The following is a 22,824-nucleotide window of genomic DNA, read 5'->3' as shown; positions in this document are numbered from 1 at the left end:
GCTTCCTTAATAATTGTATTTCTCTTCTAGTTTTGCAAGACAGTGGTCAACAGGAAGGCCCAGCAGCTCCACCCTCCCGAGTGACAGGCCATCTTCGGACGCAGCCTTTCTGTGCCCATTCTTCAGGCAACTTTCAGTCCCTTACTGTAGCTAATTCTAGATGCCCTTTAATATTGTGAACAAATAGACCCTCTGGTATTATGAAGCCCGTGTGTGCAGGAGCCTGCTCCTCTGAGATATGTGGCGTGGAGGTTGCTGTATTTACAGCTCCTCCCTCTCCAGCCATTGTGTTCTCAACCCATTTCTGTGTGCCCCCACTTTATTTTCAAGTGACATTGTTAGTCTTTCAAAATAGCTGCCTTTTGTGATGTGGTGATTTAATCAATTTAAGTTTGTTTGTTTTCAGCCTTGGGATAAACTGAAGTATTTTGCTTCCTGAACAGATCTTTGCAATTTTGAGTGCTCACCTGGGGAGAGGGGATGAGTCAGAAATAGTTTTCCCCCTAGTTCCACAGAACAGCAATGTAGCTTCATAGCTCTGACCTCTGCTCCCAGTAACCCACTGTTAGAGTGCTCTAAGCACCAAAGAAATACCCAAGGCCCAGCCAGCATCTGCTTTGAAAATTTAACAAATACAAATAACCCCTGCCCCAGGCATTGCACCTCTGGTCACTAGTCTTAGAAATACCTATGGGTTCTCAGCCCTCCTGTTGCCCACTCTGTCTTGGTCTCTGCAGAGTCCATAGTATGCCAGGGCGAGCTCTCCCTGGAGGGGCCTGTCCAGTGTGACCCTTAGAGTCGAGCCTGCCCTATATATACACTAATTAGTCTGCCCCCCGAGGAGCTCTGTATGTCCATGCTCCTCTTCCCATGTGGGCTGGTGCTGTCACTCAGCAATAATCCTCTTTTCTCTGTGCTTTCTTAGATTCTTGTCCTCTGTCTTTGAGGCTGGTCAGGACACAAGAGTCCTGATCTTTTCATGCTGCACAGAACGAGCATGCAAATAGCTTCTTCCCAGCAGAACATGTTCCCTCTTGTCTCCAGTTGCTGGAAAGGATGTGGGAATCAAGAACTCAGTTCATCCTGCCCCCAAGCTGAGTTCTGTCCTGGACAATCAGAAGCAAGTAGTGACCATAGTACAGAACTCTACCAAAGTAGGCCAGTGAGAGTGTCCAGGCTCCAGGGGAACAAAAGCCACTGAGCGCTTTAGACTTTCCTACAACTGGCAGAACCTGGGTATGCCTTCTCCATGGGAGAATCTGAGATAGCTGTGGTGTCACCTAACACTTCCCAAACCCTGTGAAGTCATGTTGGCCAAGTGTATAGTGATCCAAGCCCATGTTAGCCTGGGCACAGCTGCTAATGAGAGAAACCAAATCTCTGTTGGGGGAGAAGTAGGATGGGAAAATTTATCCTCAAATTTTTGTTAGTTTGTTTTGCCTTATTTCTAAGTGCAATAAGGGAGTCTCTCACAGGACTGCACCTGTGACATCCTGAAGGATGCCTCCCTGTGGCCCTCCTGGGGCAAAGGTGAACAGACTCAGACTTCACAGAATGGTTAGCTCTGACCTTCATTGAGGCCTGTAACACCTCCCTTTTAGTGTCCTCACCTTGTGGGGTCTATAGCAAGGGGTTTGGTGTACAGTTCAGTTGGTTAACATCCCAACTGCTAGAAGCATTTATCTTGACTGGAAAAATTGAAGAGGCGTTCCTGTTGGAGAAAAATGTGAATGTTTTCCTACAAGCACTGCATTAGCTATAATTATATTTGTGCTTAACATTCTCCCTTTTTATCAACCAAGTGAGTCCAGATGTGGGTTATCCTGGGATAAACAACTGGTAATATTCTAAGCAGTTGTTTAGGTGGTTTGAGGGTCAGATGTTAGTCTTCTTCCTTCAGCTCTTCTCTGAGATTCACACATATCACTGCAGCTCTGGGGGGGACGGGGGGAGGCTCACTCTTTATCTGCCTTTTCTCTGGCTCCTCCCACCTTCACCTGCTGCCCCAGTATGAAAGCATCCACATGAGCTGAGCTAGAATTTCCTGGAATCAGTTAGGTCTGGGGCTGCAGCCCATATAAGCATAAGGAGGGATTTCTCCGGTCTATTCCATCCCCACAGATAGTGTTGCTGCTGGGCAACAGTGTAGTCTTCTTTTAAGTATCCCCCTTCCCTCTTCACATCCCCCCAAACTGGCTAGTACTCAGAGAGGCTTATGATGAAAGACTCAGCTCCAGGGTAGTGCCTGAGGATGTGCCACGCCCCTTCAGGTCAGCTGCTTCCTTTCCCTTGGATTTCCAGGGTCACGGTCCCAGCTGGAAGCAGCAGTGCCTCTGTAGGAGGAGTGCTGGGCTCTGGCCTTCTCAGAGAGAGAGGTCAGGGACAGGTCAGTATTGTGGGCAGGCGTGTATCTTCCCAAGTTCTCTTACAGTCCCTACTGGGACTCCCTGACTTATTTTGGTTGGTTTCTAGTGCTACTTCTTTTACAAAATACACATTGTAGACTTGATTAGATTACTTTATTTAATGTGAGTTTGTGCCTTTTTGTCTCAATCTTCCAATACAGGTATATTGGGGGGGAAAGCAGTCTAATAAAATCCTAGACAGAGCTTCACGGAGTCGAACTTATTGGTGATGTTTTTATGTTTTACAACTTGCATATCTGCAAATTCTTGCTGATGTCACCCATTTTGCCAGGGAAGGATTAGGAAAGGTACCAGGTATCTCTGAAAATTTTTGCAGGTGTACTTCAATAAATTAAACCACCCCCTTGTTATTTTACTTACGCAAACATCACATATCTGAAAGTAATTTGGCCATTTCCTACTGGCAGTTATTTTTGTTTTTATATCCCTTCTTCACATCTCCCTCTTTTTCCCATCCTACCAAACAAAACATATATTTAAAATAATTCTTAACTTTGCTTCCGGGTCTGTGACCCTCATGAAGCTTGTTTGTAAAACTGAATTTTTCTCGGTGAAGTCAGGGCTCTCATCAGATCCAGTGATTTTAAAGAAATCAGTTAATCTTTGACAAAGTAAATAATCATTTCTCGTTTGGTCGTAAAATAGAGGCAGGGACTTCTGTTTCTTCCTTCGTTGATGGCTACTTTTCTGAGTCCAAGAACCCCCAAATGTCCAATGTGTAATAGATAACCTAATGGGTCTGAAGCGCGAAAAACGAAGAACAGTTTAAACGGCGTGGAGAAGAACTAAGAATGGAGGCGCCCAAAGACCCCCGGAGAAAGATCACCTGGAGTTGGGGTGACGGGGGGAGGGGGGTGGGGGGGCCGGATTACAGGCTGAACAGCAGACAGCAGCGCTCTTCGGGCCTCTGGGCCTTGGAAAGTGAGGGGCGGGGGAGGGGGCAGCGCAGAAGTTACAGACCTCAGACTCGACTAGGTTGAAACCTGCGGGGGCCGGAGACGCTCGGGCGGGCGTGGCGATGGCCTCCGCCGGAAGCCGGCCCCTCCCGGCAGGCCTCGCGCGGGGCACTCTGGGAGCCGTGGGATCCGGGGGGCGAATGGCGGCGGCGACGCCCACGCCGGGCGGGCAGTGTGACGTCGGGTTCTGCCGACACTAGGACACGCCTCTCGCGTCCCGGGGGCCTAAGCTCCTGTCCTCCCAGCCTCTCAGCTGTCCGCACTGGTTGGGAGCACCGCCTCTTCCCCGCGGCACCACCCAGAGTCCGAGCGCTCAAGCCCCGCCTCTTACGGGAGCCGAGGCGGAGGCCCCGAATCCGGAAGAAAACAATCCGGCGAGCCCGAGCCGGCCGGACCTGCGGCCCAAGGAGCGCTGATCGGCCCCGGACCCGCTGGGGCGAGCCGGCCGGGTCTCCGCGGGGGCACGATGGAGACGGTGAACCCACTGAAACCAACCGAACCGAGAGACAGGAAGCTCAGGTGAGGAAGGCCTCCGAGCTGGATCACTGACTGCTTCCGACCCAATTGGGGCTGCGGATCTGGGGTAGAAGCAGACTGGGAGAGAAGCGACCGGGCCTACAGGGCTGCTTCTCGTCCGGAGTTGCTCTCAAATTATCCCAGTGTCCAGCGCGCTGTGTTCAGTCCGTGCCCCACGCCCCTTCCAAACTCAAGCCGCCGAGCTGTTTCCCACTTGGGTGCCCCAAGCAGGTGCCCAGTTGGCTTCTGGAGAAGGCACGGTGGGCTGTTTGAAGTTAAAGACATAACAAGGCACTCTCAGCTCTAGAGTAGACACCTGTTCTTATTTTTAATCAGCACTTACATCATGGGGTCGGCCTGATCCCGTTGTGACCTCCTAAAATCGGAAAACAAATGTAGATAAGACCCTATCGCCTGGTCCCATGCTTGCTCTTGAACGAGGAACAACGCTAATCACCAGCTTACTTAGTGCAGATCACGATGCCAGGATTTGCTGCTAATCGTGGGACTTGAGAATTTGGGCAAGAAATCCCGACTTTTGCTCCCCATTCACGTAGAGCAGGTCCCTGGGAAAACAAGGAGCCTCGGAATGAAAGGGCTGCCTTTCTTAATTCTCTGTCGGACAGCAGGGGGAGATCGCAAACAAACAAAGCACAACCTCCAGTGCCTGGGAAGAGGTTTTTTGTTTTGTTGATGTTCAAGGGAAGGGGCAGGAAGTTGTTTCAGCTGGCCAAGAATTTCTTCTTCAGGTTGTGCTTTTTAGAACATGAACCTCCAAGAACAGGCTCTGGTGGAGAAGCCTACCCTTTTGTAGCCCTCTCCCATTCTAGATCAGCTGCTGCAGGTCCTCTTCAGGATGTACCTAGGACTCACCTGAGGCTGCGTGGCTGTTCTTGCTCTCCACAGGGTTTGTACTAGCAGCCACTGCCTGCTCTGGACTCAGCACAATCTGGGGCTTCCCTGGAGTCTCTCCTTCCCCTGAGAGCTGCTGTTCTGTTGTTTCCCTAGGGCTCACATGAAGCTGAGATGGAGAATATTACCCAACTGGTTGCTTTTCCTAAAAGACGATAGACTTTTGAGGTGCTGAGAAAGCTGTTATTTGGAATCTACTCCTTAGGCTTTTTTTTTTTTTTAAACTAATTTCAGAGCAGAAAGGAGAGGAAGAGAGAGAATCATTGATTTGCTGCCTCCTGCATGTCCCCCGCTGGGGATCGAGCCCAAAAACCCGATATGTGCCCTTGACTGGAATCGAACCAGGAACCCTGCAGTCCGCAGGCCGACACTCTATCCACTGACCCAAACAAGCTGGGGCTCCTCAGGCTTTCTTATATGCTGGCAGAAGTAGTTTTGCTCCAGGGATCACAACCATAGGAAGGAGTGAGGAAGGGAACATGGTGTTATCCCTGTCATTTTTTAAGTTTCCCTGTCTTGTGCTGAGGTCTCTCATAAGGTGGAAACTGAACCTCCAGAATCTTTCTGGTGGTCTCAGGAACTGGATTAAAGACAGGGGAGTGGAAAGCTGCTGACTGAGCCATAGATGATTGCTGCAGTGTGAATAGCTGGTAAAATTAATAAATTCCCGACTATCTACCCCTTCCGCTCTCCTAGTGTCAGCAGCACCAGAGCTGCCAGATGTGTGTAGCTGTGGGCCTGCATGGAGGAGCCAATCCAGGGTGGGAATTTCCTGCTTCAGGGAACGGAGGTGAAGATGGAGGGCTTGTAGTTCAGCGCCTCGATCCCCACCACCAGATGCAGAAAGTCATGTTTCTCATTATGATTGCAGTGGACTGTGTTGTGTCCATGAGCAGGCCTGCACGCCCTTCTGTTACCTGTACACGTGCTGTCCTCCTTTCTCCCTGACTTCACTTTTCATCCCTTCCACAGCATACATGTCGTGACATGGAATGTGGCCTCTGCAGCACCCCCTCTAGACCTTGATAATCTCCTTCAGCTGGACAACCAGGACCCGAATCTGGACATGTATGTCATTGGGTAGGTGTCTGCAGGGCCCCTTCACCTGTCCCTCTATCTGAGGTCAGGTAAGCCTGACCAGTCCCAAGTTGTCTCCCTGGGAACGGCTGTAATCTGTCCTCCCTCTCCCTGGAGTCTGAAGGTTAGGAGCTTTCAGCCTGCATCAGGGCCCGTGTCTCTTGTCCTGGGTCAGCAATGGCAAGGGGTTGGAAGTCAAGAGCCAAGGGAGGGAGAGACCGTTCGTAGTCATGAGAACCCAACGCTTGAAAGTCCGCTGAGGGCAGCATTAATTGTCTGTGGTAGAGGCAGGACCCTCCAGGCCAGGGGGAGAGCCTCTGACCTGCGGTGGGCAGTTTGCAGGAAATGAACTGTGGGATCATGAGCCTCCTTTCTGACACTGCCTTTGAAGACCCATGGAGCAGTTTCTTCATGGATGTGCTTTCCCCTCTCAGCTTCGTCAAGGTAATTTTCAAGTTCATGGGCACTTGGGAAATGTGTCTTACCTCTTGTCACTAACCCCCCAGTCCTTTTATCTCCCACTCAGGCTTTCATGTTGTTTCCCATTATTTAAAGGCCTAAGCCTCAGTTACCCTAGTTCCCTGGGGCTCCTGCCTGTAGGACCTGCAGCTGAGCTGGGACCCCAGGGGTTAGTTTATACCTTGATGTTTTTCAGGTTGGGAGGATTCCTTGGGGAGGTGCGGTAGGGCGTATTAACCCCTCAGTGACTGCCCATCCCTAAGCACTCTCTCCTCATGTGGCTAGCTTGCAATCTCTGAGTATAATAATAATTGCTACCATTTATCAAATTCTTACTTGATGTTAGACATTATAAATAAGCTCTTTATTACATTATTTTTGAATCTTAACTCTTGAAATACAGGTATTTTACAGATTAAATCAAGATTCAGAAGTCATACAGGCTCTCTGGAGTTTGAATCCAGGGTTGTTGGTTTTTTTAATGTATTTTTATTGATTTCAGAGAGGAAGGGATTCTTTTGTTGTTGTTGTTAATCTTCACGTGAGGATATTTTTCCCCCATTGATTTTTTAGAGAGAATGGAAGGGAGGGGGAGAGAGAAACATCGATGTGAGACACATCGTTTGGTTGCCTTCCGCACCTGTCCTGAACCAGGGCCAGGGATCGAGCCTGCAACTGAGGTACATGCTCTTGACCAAAATCGAACCTGAGACCCTTCAGGTTGATTTCAGTCCGCGGGCCGACATTCTAACCACTGAGAAAAACCAGCTAGGGCTCTTTTTTTTTTTTTAATCCTCACCCAATGATATGGGTTTGTGTGTGTGTGTGTGTGGTTTTTTTAATTATCAAAAAAAAAATTTTTTTTTAGAGAGAGGAAGGGTGAGAGAGAAAAACATAGATGAGAGAGAGAAACATCGAGCAATTGCCTCCCATACGCACCCAGCTGGGAATCAAACCCAAAACCTATGTATGTGCCCTGGCCAGGAATTGAACCCGCAACCGACAACACTACGATCAGCTGAGCCACCTGGCCAGGACATAACCCATATTAACTACTATATTGCTATACTGGTGAGCTCCAAGGCTGACAGGTATCCTGTCTATGGCCAAACTGTTGGTATAGAGAGTATCCTCCGATTATAGGGGTCATGCACCTCAAATTCTCGGGAGCCCAGAGGTTAGGAAAGGGAAGATAGGTGTGGAGGAAAGGGTTGTCAGTCTGAAGGGCCAGTATCTTTCTGAGGAATCTTTAGACCATAGGAGAATCCATAGGAAGGCTCTAGATTGCTGATCTTCACCTTTCTGCCTTGAATCCCTGAGGGATGAAACACTCCCATTCAAAGCCCCTAATGCAGTGCTTCATGAAAAGACCAGAATTGCCCTATTCCAGTGGTCGGCAAACTGCGGCTCGAGAGCCACATGCGGCTCTTTGGCCCCTTGAGTGTGGCTCTTCCACAAAATACCACGTGCGGGCGGGCACATACAGTGCGATTGAAACTTCGTGGCCCATGCGCAGAAGTCGGTTTTCGGCTCTCAAAAGAAATTTCAATCGTTGTACTGTTGATATTTGGCTCTGTTGACAAATGAGTTTGCCGACCACTTCCCTATTCCCTTTGCTGGGTGACTGGATTTCGTTAGAATTAATTCTGTTGCCCTAGTTTGCTTAATGGTGCTGAAGCAAGAGCTGTGACTCCTCCCGAGGAGGGCAGAGCCAAAGCAGGAAATACTACATGATTTGGTCCTGCTACTGAGGCTAGAAAACACCAGCCCGAGCCTTTGGCTCCCTTCAGAGTAAACTCAGGCCTCTTCCTGCAGATATGGAGCTAGATCCTCTCAGAGGGCAGAACCACTTCTCTCACCACCCACTTTCTTCCCAAGACGAGGCCTCCTGCACCTCAGCTAATTGGCAAGGGATTGGTAGAATGGAATTGAGCCAAGGAAATTAGCTCAGCTTGTGGCAGGGATACAACCCATTCCCACCCCTGCCACCTCCCAAGGTTGGGAGGCCAGCCTGGGGGCCTGGCACCCAAATCAGATGACCCTCCTACCCCCAGCCAAGAATTGAGGTGAAGGGGTGAGCCCTTGGACAGGAGCAGGTTGAGAAGCCTGGGGCTGCCCCCTTTGCTGGCTGCGGACTCCCAGTCACCTCCTTTCTAGGCCCTTAGCCCTGCCCACTTCATTTCCTCCAATTGGAACTCCCCTACAAATCTGCCTCTCCGCACAGCCCCACCCTTTCTCCCTGTCTGAGGCTTTCCTGCCCGTCCCCACCCCCACCCCTCCACTTCCCTGCTCCTTCACAAAGTGGACTGGTGCCCAAATCAGCTCTGAGTTAGGATTAAACTTGAAACTCTCCCTGAATCTTTATTCGTTCCCTTGGGAGTCAGTCCCTCAGATCTAGCCCTTCCCCTCCTTTCTTTACCATATGTGCATGTGAAGAGTAGAAACCAAGACTGGGGATGGAGGGAAGAGCTGTGGACACAGTTGTAGCAACCAGGGCTCAACCCTAGGTTCTCACGCCTCCTTCACTCAGTCCTGGGTTTGGGGTTCCCCCTGCTTTGACTCCTCCACTGTGCCAGAGCTCCTGGCCTGCAGGATCAAGTTTCATAATTCCTGGAAGGCCCCAGTACACACTCCCCACCCGGGGATTTCCTCCTTGGCCTCTGCACTCAGGCTCCGGAAACAGCTACTTGAGTGGTGGGTGTAGACAGCCTGAAGCTGAGATAGAGGGCCACTAGCTAAGGCCCGTTCTCAGGCAGCAGGGGTTCCGGCAGTCCTGGTCCTTTGATGTTGTTATCCAGGTGGTCCTGCTGGGTACATAGTCCCCCTGAGCCTGGGTCATTCACCTGGAAAACAGGGACAGTGGGTCCTTACAGAGTTGGATAGGAAGCCTCAGTAGATGTTAGCTCCTCTTCCCAACCTGCGAACGCGTCTTTTGTACTCACTGTCATCCCCTCTATGTTGCTTTTGTGAACATCCAACTGCCCACCATCTGTAGTTAATTGGGGGGAGCATTTTCTTAATTTTTTTCACTGAGCTATAACGTTTTCAGGAAGTAAGTGTACGGTTTGATGGATTTTTATCTGTATGTACATCCATGTTACTGCTAGTCTAGTCAAGAGTCACAACATTTCCAGCACCCTGGAAGGCTCTCTCATGTTCCTTCCCTGTATTTACTTTTTTTTTTTAAATATATTTTATTGATTTTTTAGAGAGAGGAAGGGAGAGGGATAGAGAGCTAGAAACATCAATGAGAGAGAAACATCGACCAGCTGCCTCCTGCACACCCCCTACCGGGGATGTGCCCGCAACCAATGTACATGCCCTTGACCGGAATCGAACCTGGGACCTTTCAGTCCGCAGGCCGACGCTCTATCCACTGAGCCAAACCGGTTTCGGCTATTTACTTTTTTTAAAAAGCTTGATTTCAGAGAGGAAGGGAGAGGGAGAGAGAGGTTGAAACATCAATGATGAGAGAGAATCATTGATCGGCTGTCTCTTGCATGTCCACTACTGGGGATCGAGCCTGCAACCTGAGTATGTGCCCCTGATCAGATTTGAACCTGAGACCCTTCAGTCCGAAGGCTGATGCTCTATCCACTGAGCCAAACCAGCTTGGGCTGTATTTACTTTTAAGAATCCTTAAACCAAGCCCTAACCGGTTTGGCTCAGTGGATAGAGTGTTGGCCTGTGGACTCAAGGGTCCCGGGTTCGATTCCGGTCAGGGGCATGTACCTTGGTTGCAGGCACATCCCCAGTAGGGGGTGTGCAGGAAGCAGCTGATCAATGTTTTTCTCTCATCGATGTTTCTAACTCTCTATCCCTCTCCCTACCTCTCTGTAAAAAAATCAATAAGATATATTTTAAAAATAAAAATAAAAAAAGAATCCTTAAACCAAAACATAGCTGCCAGTTAATTCTTCCAGTATCTGTGAGGTAGATTCCTGCTCTCTCAATGAGATAATAGGCTGAGAGACTTGTCCAGTATCAAATACTAAGAACCCGAGCCAGGATTTGAAAGTAAGTGCCCTTAGCCACTATCCTGCAGAGCTGCATTCCTCTTGAGGCCCTGGCCCACAGGGGTGGTGGCCCAGGAGTACCCAGCGGACCTCAGGAGGGCATTGGTGAGAGGAGCGCCTAGGCATGCCTGGGGCTGGGACTGAAGAGTCGATGCCCACCTGATGGCATGGTGCCATGGCAGCCTTGCCTTCTCTGTCCTCAACCTCCAGATCCAGGAACAGAAACAAACTTGCTCAGCTCCCACAATGCATCATTCGGCAGCTAAAGGGAGTGAAACTCTGAGACTTGAACTGAGATACCGTAGCCCTGAGGAGGGCATTTGTGTAGCCCAGCGCCTGGCGGGGCCACACGTGGCCTGTGCAGGGAAATGAGTGACCATTATCCTCTCCTGTCCTGCAGGTCTCCTCTGTCCGCATGCAGGGGCTCCTCTTACTGGTCTTTGCCAAGTGTCAGCATTTGCCCTTTATCCAGATCCTCTGTGCTAAATCCACACCCACTGGCCTCTTCGGGTACTGGGTAAGGACTGAGTCTTATCTGAGCCATGAACCGGGAGGCCTCCTGGCCTGGGAAGGGCTGGGGCCTTAGAGCTGGACAAACGGAAAAAGGGGTAAAATGAATCTTGGCATTCTGTCCAGTATAGTGCCCTGCATACCCACGCTCCTACCTCCGGGGTCTTAGTATCCTGAGACCTCAGGCTGGGTGAGCTGGGCTCTGTGGATGGAGAGCTCGCCCTGGGAAGCTGAATGTCTGGCCCTAGGAAAGCCTGTGGGAGGAGAGGCCTGAGGTCTATGATGGGAGAAGAGAGGTATTTCCCACCCAGAGCAGCTTCCAGCCCTTCTACCCCCTTGTCCTACCAGGGGAACAAAGGGGCCGTCAGCATCTGCCTGAAGCTTCATGGCTATTACGTCAGCATCATCAACTGCCACCTACCCCCCCACCTGGCCAACAACGACCAGCGGCTGGAGCACTTTGACTGGATCCTGGAGATGCAGAATTTTGAGGGACCTGATATCCCCAACATCCTGGACCATGAGTGAGCATGCAGTTGCAAACTGCCGCCCCACCCTCTCTCCCACACAGCCCAGCTAGCGTCCTCTGCCACATCACTGCTGCCCAGCCGGAGGCAATTTGTGCTCTTCTCCCAGCCTCGCCCCTGATACCCATCTGCTCTCTCATCCAGCTTTGCCTGCCTGAGGTCTGGGACTCCTTTTCTGGCCCCTCTGCCCTGCCTAGAAGCCCTGGACACTTCTGAACATCCCCGGTCAAGAACCCAGGTGGTTCAAAGGGCTGGTTCTCAGCCTTGCCTGGTGGCCCATTGAGGGACGGGCAGATCCTGCTAGTATTTGCCACTTGCCCTGGGGGCTGGTCTCTTCACCTTAAAAGGTGGGGGAGGAGCCACGAGAGCAGTCCTGTTGGGCCTATGCCCTGGTCTTCACCTAGTGCTCCCCCAGCATCTGACTTCTCACCTGCAGCCCCTGGAGAGAGCGGGCCTGAGCCAGCTGTTGCTCCTCCCTTCTTTGTCCTCATCACAAACCTCAGCTGCCTTTTCTTTCTGAAGCCTCATTGTCTGGTTTGGAGACATGAACTTTCGGATCGAGGACTTTGGGTTGCACTTTGTTCGGGAAGCCGTAAAAAGTCAGTGCTACAGTGACCTGTGGGAGAAGGATCAGGTATCAAGGGGGTTCCAGAGGGGTGATCCGAGCCCAGGGTGGAGGTCCAAACTGAAATGTGGGGAGCATTGCTCAGGTTCCCTAGTGCTTTTCTCCTTTCCCAGTCCTCCGAAATCCCTGTGCCCAGGCAGGGAGGAGTCTAACAGGGCTTCACACTGGGGGTGGGGGTGGGGTGGGGCAGCCAGTCCTGTTAGGGCCTGGTCTTCTTTTGAAGGAACCAGGCTATAGCTAAGGAGTGTGCTTTATCATAGGAAGAAAGAAGGCCTTTGGCCTGTTGAGCACCAACCTTCTTGCATCCCTGTCGTCTTTCCCATCCCCAGGCTTGCTTGCCTCCTAGAGGATGAGATACTCCCCATTGGGGGAACCCTGGCTACCCCGGCCTCCCCTCTGATACATGCTAGTGGCTCCCAGAGAGATGGAATCTGAAGCTTAGTCCCTCTAGTCCAGCAGTTGCCAACCTTTCGGACCTCACGGACCACCAGTGGTCTGCGGACCGCCTGTTGGCGACCGCTGCTCAGTCCAAGGACTGGGAGATGGCAGGCAGCTGCCTCCCCTGGGACTGTGGGGTAATGTTTGCAAAGGATTCCGCTGTTCTGGAGGTGTGGGTGGGATGCGGAGGCTGCCACTGGGCTGTGGGGAAGTCAAGTGGCATTGCTTGAATCTTACCTCACTTGATGGCTGATCCCTTAAAGGGAATGTGGTGCTGGCCATGGGGTCGGGGCCACTGGGAAATGGGACTGCGCCTTTCTCTGCAGCTCAGCATTGCCAAGAGATGCGACACCCTGCTCCGGGAGTTCCAGGAGGGCCCCCTGCTCTTCCCGCCCACCTACAAGTTTGATAAGAACTCCAACAACTATGACACCAGGTGAGGGGGCTCTGGCAGTAGAGGATCAGTCTGCCTCGGTTCTGGAATTAGCCCGTGAGGAGGAAATGGGGAGCCAGGAGGCCTGGGAAGTCAGACTGTGCTGGCCCTAGTGACACGGGGAGCTGCCTCAGAGTAGAAGTGTTAGGGAAGCAGGATTAGATCCAGCCATCACCTCTCAGGAATGGTGCCTCTCACCCGCTGTGAGGCATTGACCGTGGGAGCTGTCCCAGATTGTCCTCAGAGAAAGCAGGTGGGGGAGCCAGTGCTGTCCACGATGGGTGGCTAGCAGGGCAGGTAGGGCCAGAGAAGAAGAGGAGGCAGCTGGTTCCTGACTTACGAGCGGCTGCTTTTCAGTATTCTGGGAACCCCTGCCCCGACTCCCCAGGGCTTTCTGGTCCTCCCCAGAGCGGGGGTTGGCTCAGCCAGTTTCTGGTATTAAGTACCCCTGCCCTAGCTGTGGGTGGTCCGGTACTATGAGGAAGGTGAAGTAGTAGTCATCAGTGGAGAATTTTATGGGGGGGAATATAGAGACAGCGCATCTAGTAGTTAGAAGCACAGCTCTGCATCAGCTGCATGACCTTGGCCAAGGTATTTAAGGCTCGATTTTGTTATCTATAAAGTGGGGGTGATAACAGTACCCACCTTGGTTGAGGATTGAATGAGACCTTGCTTATTTATGTATAGCCTAGTGCCTGGCACCCAGTAAGCACTGTGATAACTGCTATCATTATTTTTAGATTCATGTATTTGGATGATAGTTGTTTTTTTAAAATCTTCATAGGTTTTTGTTTTGTTTTGTTTTATATTTTTATTGATTTCAGAGAGGGAGAGCTAGAAACATCAGTGATGAGAGAGAATCATTGATCGGCTGCCTCCTGCACGCTCCACACTGGGGATCGAGCCCGCAACCCAGGCTTGTGTCCTTGACCGGAATCGAACCTGGGACCCTTCAGTCCGTAGGTCGACGCTCTATCCATTGAGCCAAACTGGCTAGGGCAAAAACCTTAATAGTTTTCTTTTAAATTTATTATTTCTTGATTTGAGAAAGAAAGGGGGAGAGAGAGAGAGAAGCATCGATTTGTTATTCCACTCATTTATGCATTAATTGGTTGCTGCTTGTATGTGGGATCGAACCCACAACCTTGGTGTATTGGGACTACGGTCTGTCCAGCTGAACTACCCAGCCCGAGTGGGTGATCATTTTACTGAAAACCTTTCTAAGAAGCTGAGAAGGGGCCAGGTCACCACCAAAACCTTAGGCTTAGGGAAAGGGGCAAACACAGTTCTGGCAAGAAGTCCCTGGCCCACTTAGGGCAGGGAGAGAAAAAGAAGAACCCCTTACATGTTATGAGGTTTTGTGTTTCACTTGGAACAGCTTCTTCATTTATTTCTCCTAATAGGACTGTTTTCTGAGGGAGGGAGGAGGTCCTCCAGAGCACCCCAGGCCTCTGGGATTTAGGGGTGAAAAGGGATCTCCACATCCAGGCCAGGGCGAGAGGTAGAACTGCTGGCCCAGTGCTAGCAGGGGCATGGCAGAGCCAGTGTGCCCGCCAAGAAATGGGGAGCGGGGAGCCATTTCATGAGTGTGGAGCAAGACGGAATGGGGTCATGGCCTGGCAATGCACACAAGAAGAGGGCCTGAACACGAACAGGGTTGAGCCAAGGCAGTCAAGCAGGCCAGAAAGGAGGTAAGAGGGCAGTCTCAGCTGGCCCGGGTCACAGCTTAGGGAGACTGCCAGTCTCCCCACCCGTCCATTGGAAACGAGAGCCCTGGGAATTCTAAGGCCTTGGTGGGACAGGCTGGGGCCTTGGGGGCTGGGACCCTCCACCACTTGACTCTAAAACCTCCCTTGCCATCAGGAAGAGAGCTGCTGACAGGCCATGTAGCAGGTGTCCCTTTTCCCCCACCCCCAGGTGTGGTAGGGACACCACCAGGAGACTGAATGGAAGTTATTGCAAGCAGCTGGGTCTGGGATGCAGTTGGCAGGGACTGAGATTGGGTAGAGAGACTCAGCTGGCTTAGCTAGTGATGGCGGAGCTGGGGCTGAGACCTGATTCTCTGGACTTGGGCCACAATGCTTTCCTTTAGCCTACAGTACCTCTGAATTCACAGCTAGTTTTGCCAGCAGCGGCAGAAAGGAGGGCAGGATGGGAACAGCCAAGCCTTGCTGAGGAGGAGGAGATACTTGTTTCCACAGCAGAGATACCCTCCACGTTGTGCCTGACATTACTGAGCACCTTTGATTGAAAAGGGCTTCGCCGGCATCACGTCACTTAATTCGTACCGTATCCTCGTTAGGTAAACTGTTGTTACTGACTTCTTACAGAAAGGAAACTGAGTCTTGGAATATCTAAGTAGGATAGTAACAGTACGTGATTGAGCAAGAATTTGAACTTGAGTCTGGGTGGGAGGACGTTATCGGAGTTCCCATGTGGCCGGGGCCTGAGCCCCACATAGGGAGCAGAAGCATCCCTATCTAATCAGACCGGTGTTCATCCCGAGAACCAGTTCAGACATCATCTCTACTCGAAAGCCTTCCCTGACCACTGCCCCGTCTCCCTGAGAGTTCTCTCCTGCCTTATGCTTTCCATGTTGCTTTTAAGACACAGTGTGCCTTTCTTACTGTACTGTGAATGCTCAGAGTGCAAAGATAGGATCTGACTTGTGACCGTTCCTGGGATGTAGCATGGTGCCTGGTATCTGTTTAAATTGGGGGTCCGAAAGATGAAATGGAAAAACACAGTGTTTAAGGAGCAGCCAGTCTAGTAGAGGGACCCACGCATAGCAAGAGACCCAAATCAACACTGTCAAGTCCAGGAGTTGGCAGACTGAAGGTTCCCAAACTATGCGGATGTGCGGAAGGAGGTGGAAGCTGTGGGGAGGGAGCAGCTGAAGCCAGGAGGATCGATCCGAGTTGTCAGGAAGGCAGCAGAGCCCTAACCGGTTTGGCTCAGTGGATAGAGTGTCAGCCTTTGGACTCAAGGGTCCCAGGTTCGATTCCGGTCAAGGGCGTGTACCTTGGTTTCGGGCACATCCCCAGTAGGGGGTGTGCAGGAGGCAGCTGATGGATGTTTTTCCCTCATTGATGTTTCTAACTCTCTATCCCTCTTCCCTTCCTCTCTGTAAAAAATCAATAAAATATATTTTTTTAAAAAAAAGAAGGCATCAGAGTTGGGCAGAAAAGGACAGGCATTCCGGTCAGTCAGCAGCACTGATGAGAGGTACCTTGAGTGGATCCTGACCCAGCTGTGCAAAGTAACTGAGCGAGTAGTGTGCTGGGCATGGGAGCAGCTTTGCTCAGCCACAGTAGGTGTCCCGGAGCCAAGATGTAATGAGACCGAGGTCAGCTCCATTACAGGGAGGGTGAAAGGGCTGAGGGCGGGAAATCCTGTTCAAGTCCGGATTGCAGGAGGCTTGTGTTACATGAACCCAGTCAACCTCTCCGCTAGGCAATGAGCAGAGGGTATTATGATCAGTCTAGTCAAGACTTGTGTCCAGAGTTCAGTGAGACACTAGGAAGTCATCTACAGGGAGCTGAAGGGAAAAGTGCTTTCAGACCCCAAAATAGAGCACATCACCGCTTTTAGGTCAGTAAGTTGGCTCAGTTGTTTTTATATATATATAGATTGATTGATTGATTGATTGATTGATTTCAGAGCAGAAGGGAGAGGGAGAGAGAGAGATTGAAACCTCATGATGAGAGAGAATCATTGATCAGCTGCCTTCTGCACGCCCCCCACTGGGGACCAAGCCCACAACTAGGGCATGTGCCCTGACTGAGAATTGAACCATGACCTCCTGGTTCACAGGTCAACACTCAACCTCTGAACCACACCGGCTGGGCAATTGGCTCAGTTTTTTAGGCTCTTAAACAGAGAGAATCTTGCAGATCTACTTGGTTTTAGTATTTTGAAAGTCAAGACATACTAATCTTGAGAAACAATTCTTATATTCAGTCATGACCATTCAGCCAAAAAGCATGAGTGAGGCCCCATCCAGGTAATGCACGCTGTAGCACACGCTGTAAGGCCGTTCTGGCAGCTGTGATTGGCCACAGCGGGGCTGGAGCAGACCGTGGAGTGCTGTGGAACGAGTGCAGACTTCAGTCAGCAGACCTGGCAAGCATCCGGCCTCCACCTGGACAGGGTGACCTTTCTGAACTTCAGTGTCCTGTGGGGGAGAAAAGTGTGATCTGTAACGTTCTTCCAGTGTTGGAAGGACTAGAACAGCCTTTGAGACACCTGTCACAGTGCCTAATGCACAGAAGGACCCCAGGCTTAGCTATGTTATTATTAGAAATGGGGGAATACATGCAGTATTTGATTAGTACACATTTATTTTGCTTATTTGTTTCTTGTCATTTGTTTGTCAAACAAGCTCCTCAAGGAACTTGTCAATCTCATTTCTCGGGTCCCCAGTTGGCCTGGCACATAATGAGGGCTCAGTCAATCTGGTTGAAAGAATGAGTCCTACAGGTGGCCAGGGATGAGCCTGGACCAGAGCCTGGAAAAGGAGCAAAGGGAGACAGGCTAAGAGGAACTGAAGGGGAAGGAGAGACAGGCTGTGGTCAGTCCTTGGGAGGGTTCTGGCGTGACAGCAAGTCTGGGCTCTTAACTCTGAGGGAAGTTGGGGAGGGGGAATGCTTTGAAAGGGAAAGTGGTACATTCCTGTGGTTTATTACCAAGTTTTAAGCATTGTTAGGCACGGAATGTCCAAGACTCGGTGTCTGTAGTCTCTGGGATGGAAATACCACATTCCCATGTCCTCTGAACACTCCTCAGAAGAGTGAAGAGTTGAAACAGCCCAAGGAGGCCCAAGCAGATGTGGGTTAGGCAGTTACCACTTCTTGACCACTCCCTTGACTCACCTTAATTTATTTAATCTTCACAAAGATTCTTTGAAGTAAGTACTATTATCAACCCATCTTAGAGTCAAAGAAATCAAGGCTTAGAGTGATGAGGTCACTTGCCAAAGGGCACATAGCCTTCTTACCTTTTAGAACTAGATTACTGGTTTATTAAAAAAGGATGTCATTCCAGAACAGGCAAGTGGAGGAGATACGCAGGGCAAGGTATGGGGAAAGGGCCAGGATTTCCCATGCCTTCTCCAGGCCCGCCACTCTCCCCAGTCGCCTCGTGTTCACCAGCCTGGAACCTTAACAGGGCAGAACCTTCCCCCAGCTGCTCTCTGATCCTAGAGTCGGATGGAGTTAACCATGGAGACACTGTTCTGCATCTGTTACTAGAAAACTGTATTGCTGTTGAAATTTAGGTAAAACTTAAAATGTTTACTTAAAATAGTAATTGAATAAAGGAGAAGGCAAAAATAGCATTTCTTCTCTCCCCGTTCTTCCTCTTCCCCCACCCTCAGTGAGAAAAAGCGCAAGCCTGCATGGACTGACCGTATCCTGTGGAGGTTGAAGCGGCAGCCCCACACTGACTCCTGTACCCCAAGGCTGCCGGCCCCCCACTTCTCCCTGTCTCTGAGGAGCTACATCAGCCACATGATGTACACCATCAGTGACCATAAACCTGTCACTGGCACCTTTGACTTGGAGGTGAACTTCCGGGCTGCCCGGCACTTGGCAGAGGAGCAGCCATGCTGGGCCACATCCCCAAACCCTCCAGCCCTGGATTCTGGTGTCCACAGATCCCGGGGGAGACCTGTAGGGAGACATGATTGCCTCTCCTCCCAGGTCAGGTATCCCCGCTCTTGGAGCTGTTGATGGCTCTGCCTGTCAAAAACTGCCCAGACCCTTTGTGAGGAGGTTTCCATTTCCTCTTGGCACTGTCCCTTGGGGCTGAGTTCCATTATGCTTATTACCTACTATGTGAAGTTGGACTTCCCTTCATTTGTCTGAACCTATCTGGATCAGGTTGCAAAGGGAGCTCCCTCCATCCTTGTATTTTGCCATCTAATGACCCAGTCAGTGTTAACCTTTGAGCTGCTGACTGCCCTCAGCTTTTCATACTGGTTTGTCTGTACACCATTTGTTCTTGCTGCAAACCTACAGCTGTTCCTACCACAGGCACCCTTCCCCCTGAAAATTGAATTTGGGTCTTTGGGCAAGGAACCCCGAAGGTCTGAGAGCAGCTACCTGGCTCCTTAAACCTGTTAGCAGTTTCCCCCATCCTCCCCCACTCTCACCCCTCAGCACTGGACTCTCTGCTTGGTTACCCACCTGACCCTCAGCTCTGTCCCTCCTGCCAGGACCAGTGACCCCTGACAAGCCTTTGGTCCTTTCTCTTTCCAGCTGGCCAGCCACGGTCTGCTACTTTCTCAGGGCAGCCCAGCATTCTATGCCCACCACCCTGGAGCCCCTCCTCTGACCCTTACGTGTTGGGAGGGCACAGTAAGGACATTTATCTCAGAGAAGGGAATGATGCTATGGATTGTCAACCCCTTTCCTATCCCTGTGTGTAGCTGAAGCCATTGGTATCTGTCCCACTGATCACCCTGATGCCAGAGGGCCTGTGGACCATGGAGAATGCTATGCTTATCAACTACTCTTTGACCCCAGACTTCCCCAGCAGCCCCTGGGACTGGATTGGACTGTATAAGGTGATGTGGGGGCGAGGCCGGGAATCCCATCAGCGCCCCCCCCGCCCAGCCCCTGCTCTGGTTTATCCATCCTGAGGGCTCGTGGGAGCTGGACACAGAGACTAAAGAGTTCACCTAGGGGCTGTCAGTGAAGGGGAGGGTATACAGTATGATAGCCAAACATAGGAATGAGACCACCCTCTCCTTAGGATTTGCTGTAGGTCCTGTGTCCCCCCAGACTACTGACCGCCCAATCCCCCTTCCCACAGGTGGGGCTTCGCCACATTAATGACTACGTGTCCTATGTCTGGGTCAGGGACAACCAGGTCTCCTTCAACGACAGGTTGAACCAGGTACCTGCCCCCTTCCTAAGACAGGTGTTCCACACCTCAGCGGGTGGGCTTGGCTGCTGGATAACTAGTTGCTAAGAGCTGGGTGGGACTCAGGGCCAGGGAGCTGACCCCATTCCTGTCCATCCTCCTCTCCAGGTTTATATCAACATCAGCGATATCCCCGAGACTGAAGATCAGTTTCTCCTCTGTTACTATAGCAACAGTCTACGTTCCGTGGTGGGGATAAGCAATCCGTTCAAGGTAACGTGGTGGGGTAAGGGGAAAGGGACACAGAGGACTTGAGCCCCTCTTCCATTCCCTGAGGCCACAGGCCTTGGAGCCAACCTGTACCTGCAGCTGCAGCAGTTGGGGAATACCAGTGATGGAACGATCCGGAGGAAAACCTGCTCTTTCCCCTTCCGCTCACTGCCTGTCTCATCGCCACAGATCCAGCCTCAAGCCTTCTTGGAGGAGGACCCACTGGGTGAAGTCCAACCACGGATCTGAGCCTAGATGAGGGGAATCCAGGGCGGAGGCCAGAGCTGGCGGCCAGCTCTGCTCACCACTTCCAGGAGTGCTGGGGGCCCAGCCAGCCCCCTGAGGAGGCAGCAAGTATCCTTCCCCTCCCAGGGGAGTTCTAGCCACACTCCTGTGCTCTCTCCAGTCCAGATCTCTGGAATTGGCCACTCAAATACAGGTTTTTTGCTGAGCTGATTGAAACCAGCTAATCTGTCAACAGTGAAGACCTGGGGGCAGTCCACTGGATGTGGGAGGGACCCTCCAGCTTATATCTCATTTCTTGCTTTGCCCCACACACACTTCCAGTCCTGCCCAAGCAGGCCTGCCAGGCACATGCCCCATCTGGCACAGGCCTGCATTCTTGTCACACCATCCTGGGCCTCAAGCTGCCTGCGGGGGGTGGGGGTGGGGGGAGATGCTCACATTTGTACAGGCTCCATAGACTGGTTGGTGCAAGCAGCACTGGGTTCCAGGAGTCTTGGCATCTCATTGCCTGTCTCCCTGAGGAATGGAGGAAGGTCTGGGAGCCTTGCTCTGAACAGAAGCCGTATGACTGAGTGGGCAGGATGGAGGGGCCCCGTTACCCAGGCTCTTATGTAGGGGTGTGGACAAGTTGGGTGTCCTGCCTGTACCCATGGAGTGTGACCCAGGACGTTCCAGGACCTGAGCAGAGAATTGGACCCAGGTTCACTTCTGCTGGTGGATCATGCCCCCAACCTGCCATCTTGTGAAGGGCTCTAAGTTTTTCCACGGGGGTCTTTGTCCAGTCCAGCTCATCTGCCCCCACCCTTGCCTGAAGTCATTAACCAGAAACCTGCCCTCTAGACACCTGGGACCTAGAGGTGGGGCGGGCAGAGAGGAAGGCTGGAATCAAGACGTTTTGGAGAATCTGGCCCTGGGGGTCTTCAGGGAGCATTCTCCAGTGCTGTGTGGACATGGCTGTTCCTACTCCTGCCACTTGCCTCCGGCCACTGGTGACTCAACGGCCCTCTCCCAGGAAAAGACACTCAGGGAGCCTGCTCTGTGACTGTCACATAAGCCCTGCAACCTGAAACTGAGGAACACTCCAACTGCTCTGCATTCCGTACTCCGCCCTGGAGCCGTGTGTACCATCGAGCACTGGCCCCTGGCCCCTAGCGGGCCTTGGTTCTCCGTGTTGTCTGTTACATCGGGGATAATTAGAAACATGGCTTTTACACTTGTGTGTGACTCCTTCATGGTGGTGGGAAGGGGTACATAGTGATGGGCCCTTGCTAGACTCCAGGATGAGGGTCCTATAGATCCAGACTAGCCTTTGTGTGTCTGAGAGTAACATGTTGCCCAGGTAGGAATGGGATGAGCGTCTGGAATAGTGACCCTCTGGGTCCTTGGCCCACTTGAGGCATGCATATGGGCACTAATAGAATGGGTTTCTTAGAACTGATGACTCTCAGAAAAGGTGCTTTCCCTGCTCTCACTGGCTCATCCCTCTTCACCCGCCACTCTCTCAGACCTTAGTTTTGCTCCTTGGTCCTGAGTTAAGCTATCCAAAAATGTCACCATCTCCCTAGCCAGTTTGGCTCAGTGGTTGGAGCGTTGGCCTGGGACTGAAGGGTCCCAGGTCAAGGACACATACCTCGGTTGCAGGCTCCATCCCTGGCCTCTGGCGTATGGGAGGCAACCAATCCATGTGTCTCCCACACAGACGATTCTGTCTCTCCCCATTCCTTCCACTCTAAAAATCAATGGGAAAAATATGCTTGTGTGAGGCTTAACAAAACAAAAAAAAAGTCACCATCTTTTCTTTCTGCTCCCTACCTGGAAGTTCCCATAGTAACCTCTATCCCTGCCCCCAATACACACACGCACCTGAAGAACCCTGAAGCGTGCACTTGCCACTTCATTCTCACATGCACCACCATCATGGGTGCTGTCATTACCCTGCATTTGTCAGACCACAGCTCAGAAGTGGGACGATAGAGGCAGCTGTGGTATCGTGCAGGACCAGAGACACAGGGGTTAGACCAGTGTGAATCAAAGTTCTATCTCTACCCACCGTCTCAACTGTGAAATGAAATAATGCACTATTCACAGCTATGTTGTGAAAGAACAATTGTACACACAAAACACCCAAGGTAACACTATACCTACCTCATGATCACTGTAGCCCTGGGGCTGGATCTCCAGGGCTACTGAGGCCAGGGGTCCCCTAAGTCTGCACTGCCCTTCCCTCTCACAGCTCCCCCTTCTCCTGGCAGAACCCTCCCAGCCTGGCAGGAGTGAGTCCAGCAGGGAGTGAGGCGGGAGGGGAAGGGGGAGTGCTTTCCCTCCTCTTGGCCCCAGTCAGGATATGGCCGCTCTGGGCCCAGCCCTGACCCACTGGGTGGAAACAGGAAATATGTGAGACTTGGTGTGTGCTGGGTCTCTGGGCTTGGCTCCGCCGCGGCTGATAAGGGCCATTGTGTGGCTGCCGGCGATGAGCCTGCCCTGGATAGATGTGCTTCCTGGAGGAAGGAAGGAAGCTTTGCTGGTCTTTCCTGGGCGGGCGGGGCTGT

General features: G+C 51.6%; 2 protein-coding genes and 1 long non-coding RNA gene across 3 annotated transcripts in view; 2 read left to right on the top strand and 1 right to left on the bottom strand.

Annotated features, from left to right (window-relative positions):
- Window positions 1–2,609, top strand: part of PITPNA (phosphatidylinositol transfer protein alpha) — a 41,912-nt gene extending 39,303 nt beyond the window's left edge. Inside the window, exon 12 of the mRNA XM_079798465.1 lies at window positions 31–2,609. The gene's annotated coding sequence lies outside the window, so the exon portion shown is untranslated. The remainder of the gene's footprint in view (window positions 1–30) is intronic.
- Window positions 2,610–3,633: 1,024 nt separating this feature from the next.
- INPP5K (inositol polyphosphate-5-phosphatase K) lies at window positions 3,634–21,486 on the top strand. The gene is made up of 12 exons (XM_079797060.1): window positions 3,634–3,901; window positions 5,783–5,890; window positions 6,223–6,331; window positions 10,763–10,879; window positions 11,221–11,396; window positions 11,922–12,033; window positions 12,789–12,898; window positions 18,270–18,456; window positions 19,323–19,460; window positions 19,709–19,792; window positions 19,928–20,032; window positions 20,219–21,486. Exons 1-12 carry the CDS (start codon window positions 3,849–3,851, stop codon window positions 20,276–20,278), a joined length of 1,359 nt encoding a protein of 452 aa, XP_079653186.1. The 5' UTR covers window positions 3,634–3,848; the 3' UTR covers window positions 20,279–21,486.
- LOC307114539 lies at window positions 12,905–22,491 on the bottom strand. The gene is made up of 3 exons (XR_013815020.1): window positions 22,421–22,491; window positions 21,906–22,004; window positions 12,905–17,069 (listed from the first exon to the last, which is right to left on the bottom strand). It is a non-coding gene; the product is annotated as an uncharacterized lncRNA (long non-coding RNA).
- Between the last annotated feature and the right edge of the window lie 333 nt (window positions 22,492–22,824).

The sequence above is a fragment of the Cnephaeus nilssonii genome (assembly GCF_951640355.1).
Source record: "Cnephaeus nilssonii genome assembly, chromosome: 19".
Classification (NCBI taxonomy): Eukaryota; Metazoa; Chordata; class Mammalia; order Chiroptera; family Vespertilionidae; genus Cnephaeus; species Cnephaeus nilssonii.
The sequence above is the reverse complement of the archived record's forward strand: the minus strand, read 5'-3'. Positions and strand labels throughout refer to the sequence as shown.

Excerpts from the sequence above, each read along its gene's own strand:
- INPP5K (XM_079797060.1), top strand. The coding sequence starts at position 3,849 with ATGGAGACGGTGAACCCACTGAAACCAACCGAACCGAGAGACAGGAAG. Across the intron at positions 3,902-5,782 it reads CCGAGAGACAGGAAGCTCAG|CATACATGTCGTGACATGGA; the intron begins GTGAGGAAGGCC and ends TCCCTTCCACAG. Across the intron at positions 11,397-11,921 it reads CCCAACATCCTGGACCATGA|CCTCATTGTCTGGTTTGGAG; the intron begins GTGAGCATGCAG and ends TTCTTTCTGAAG.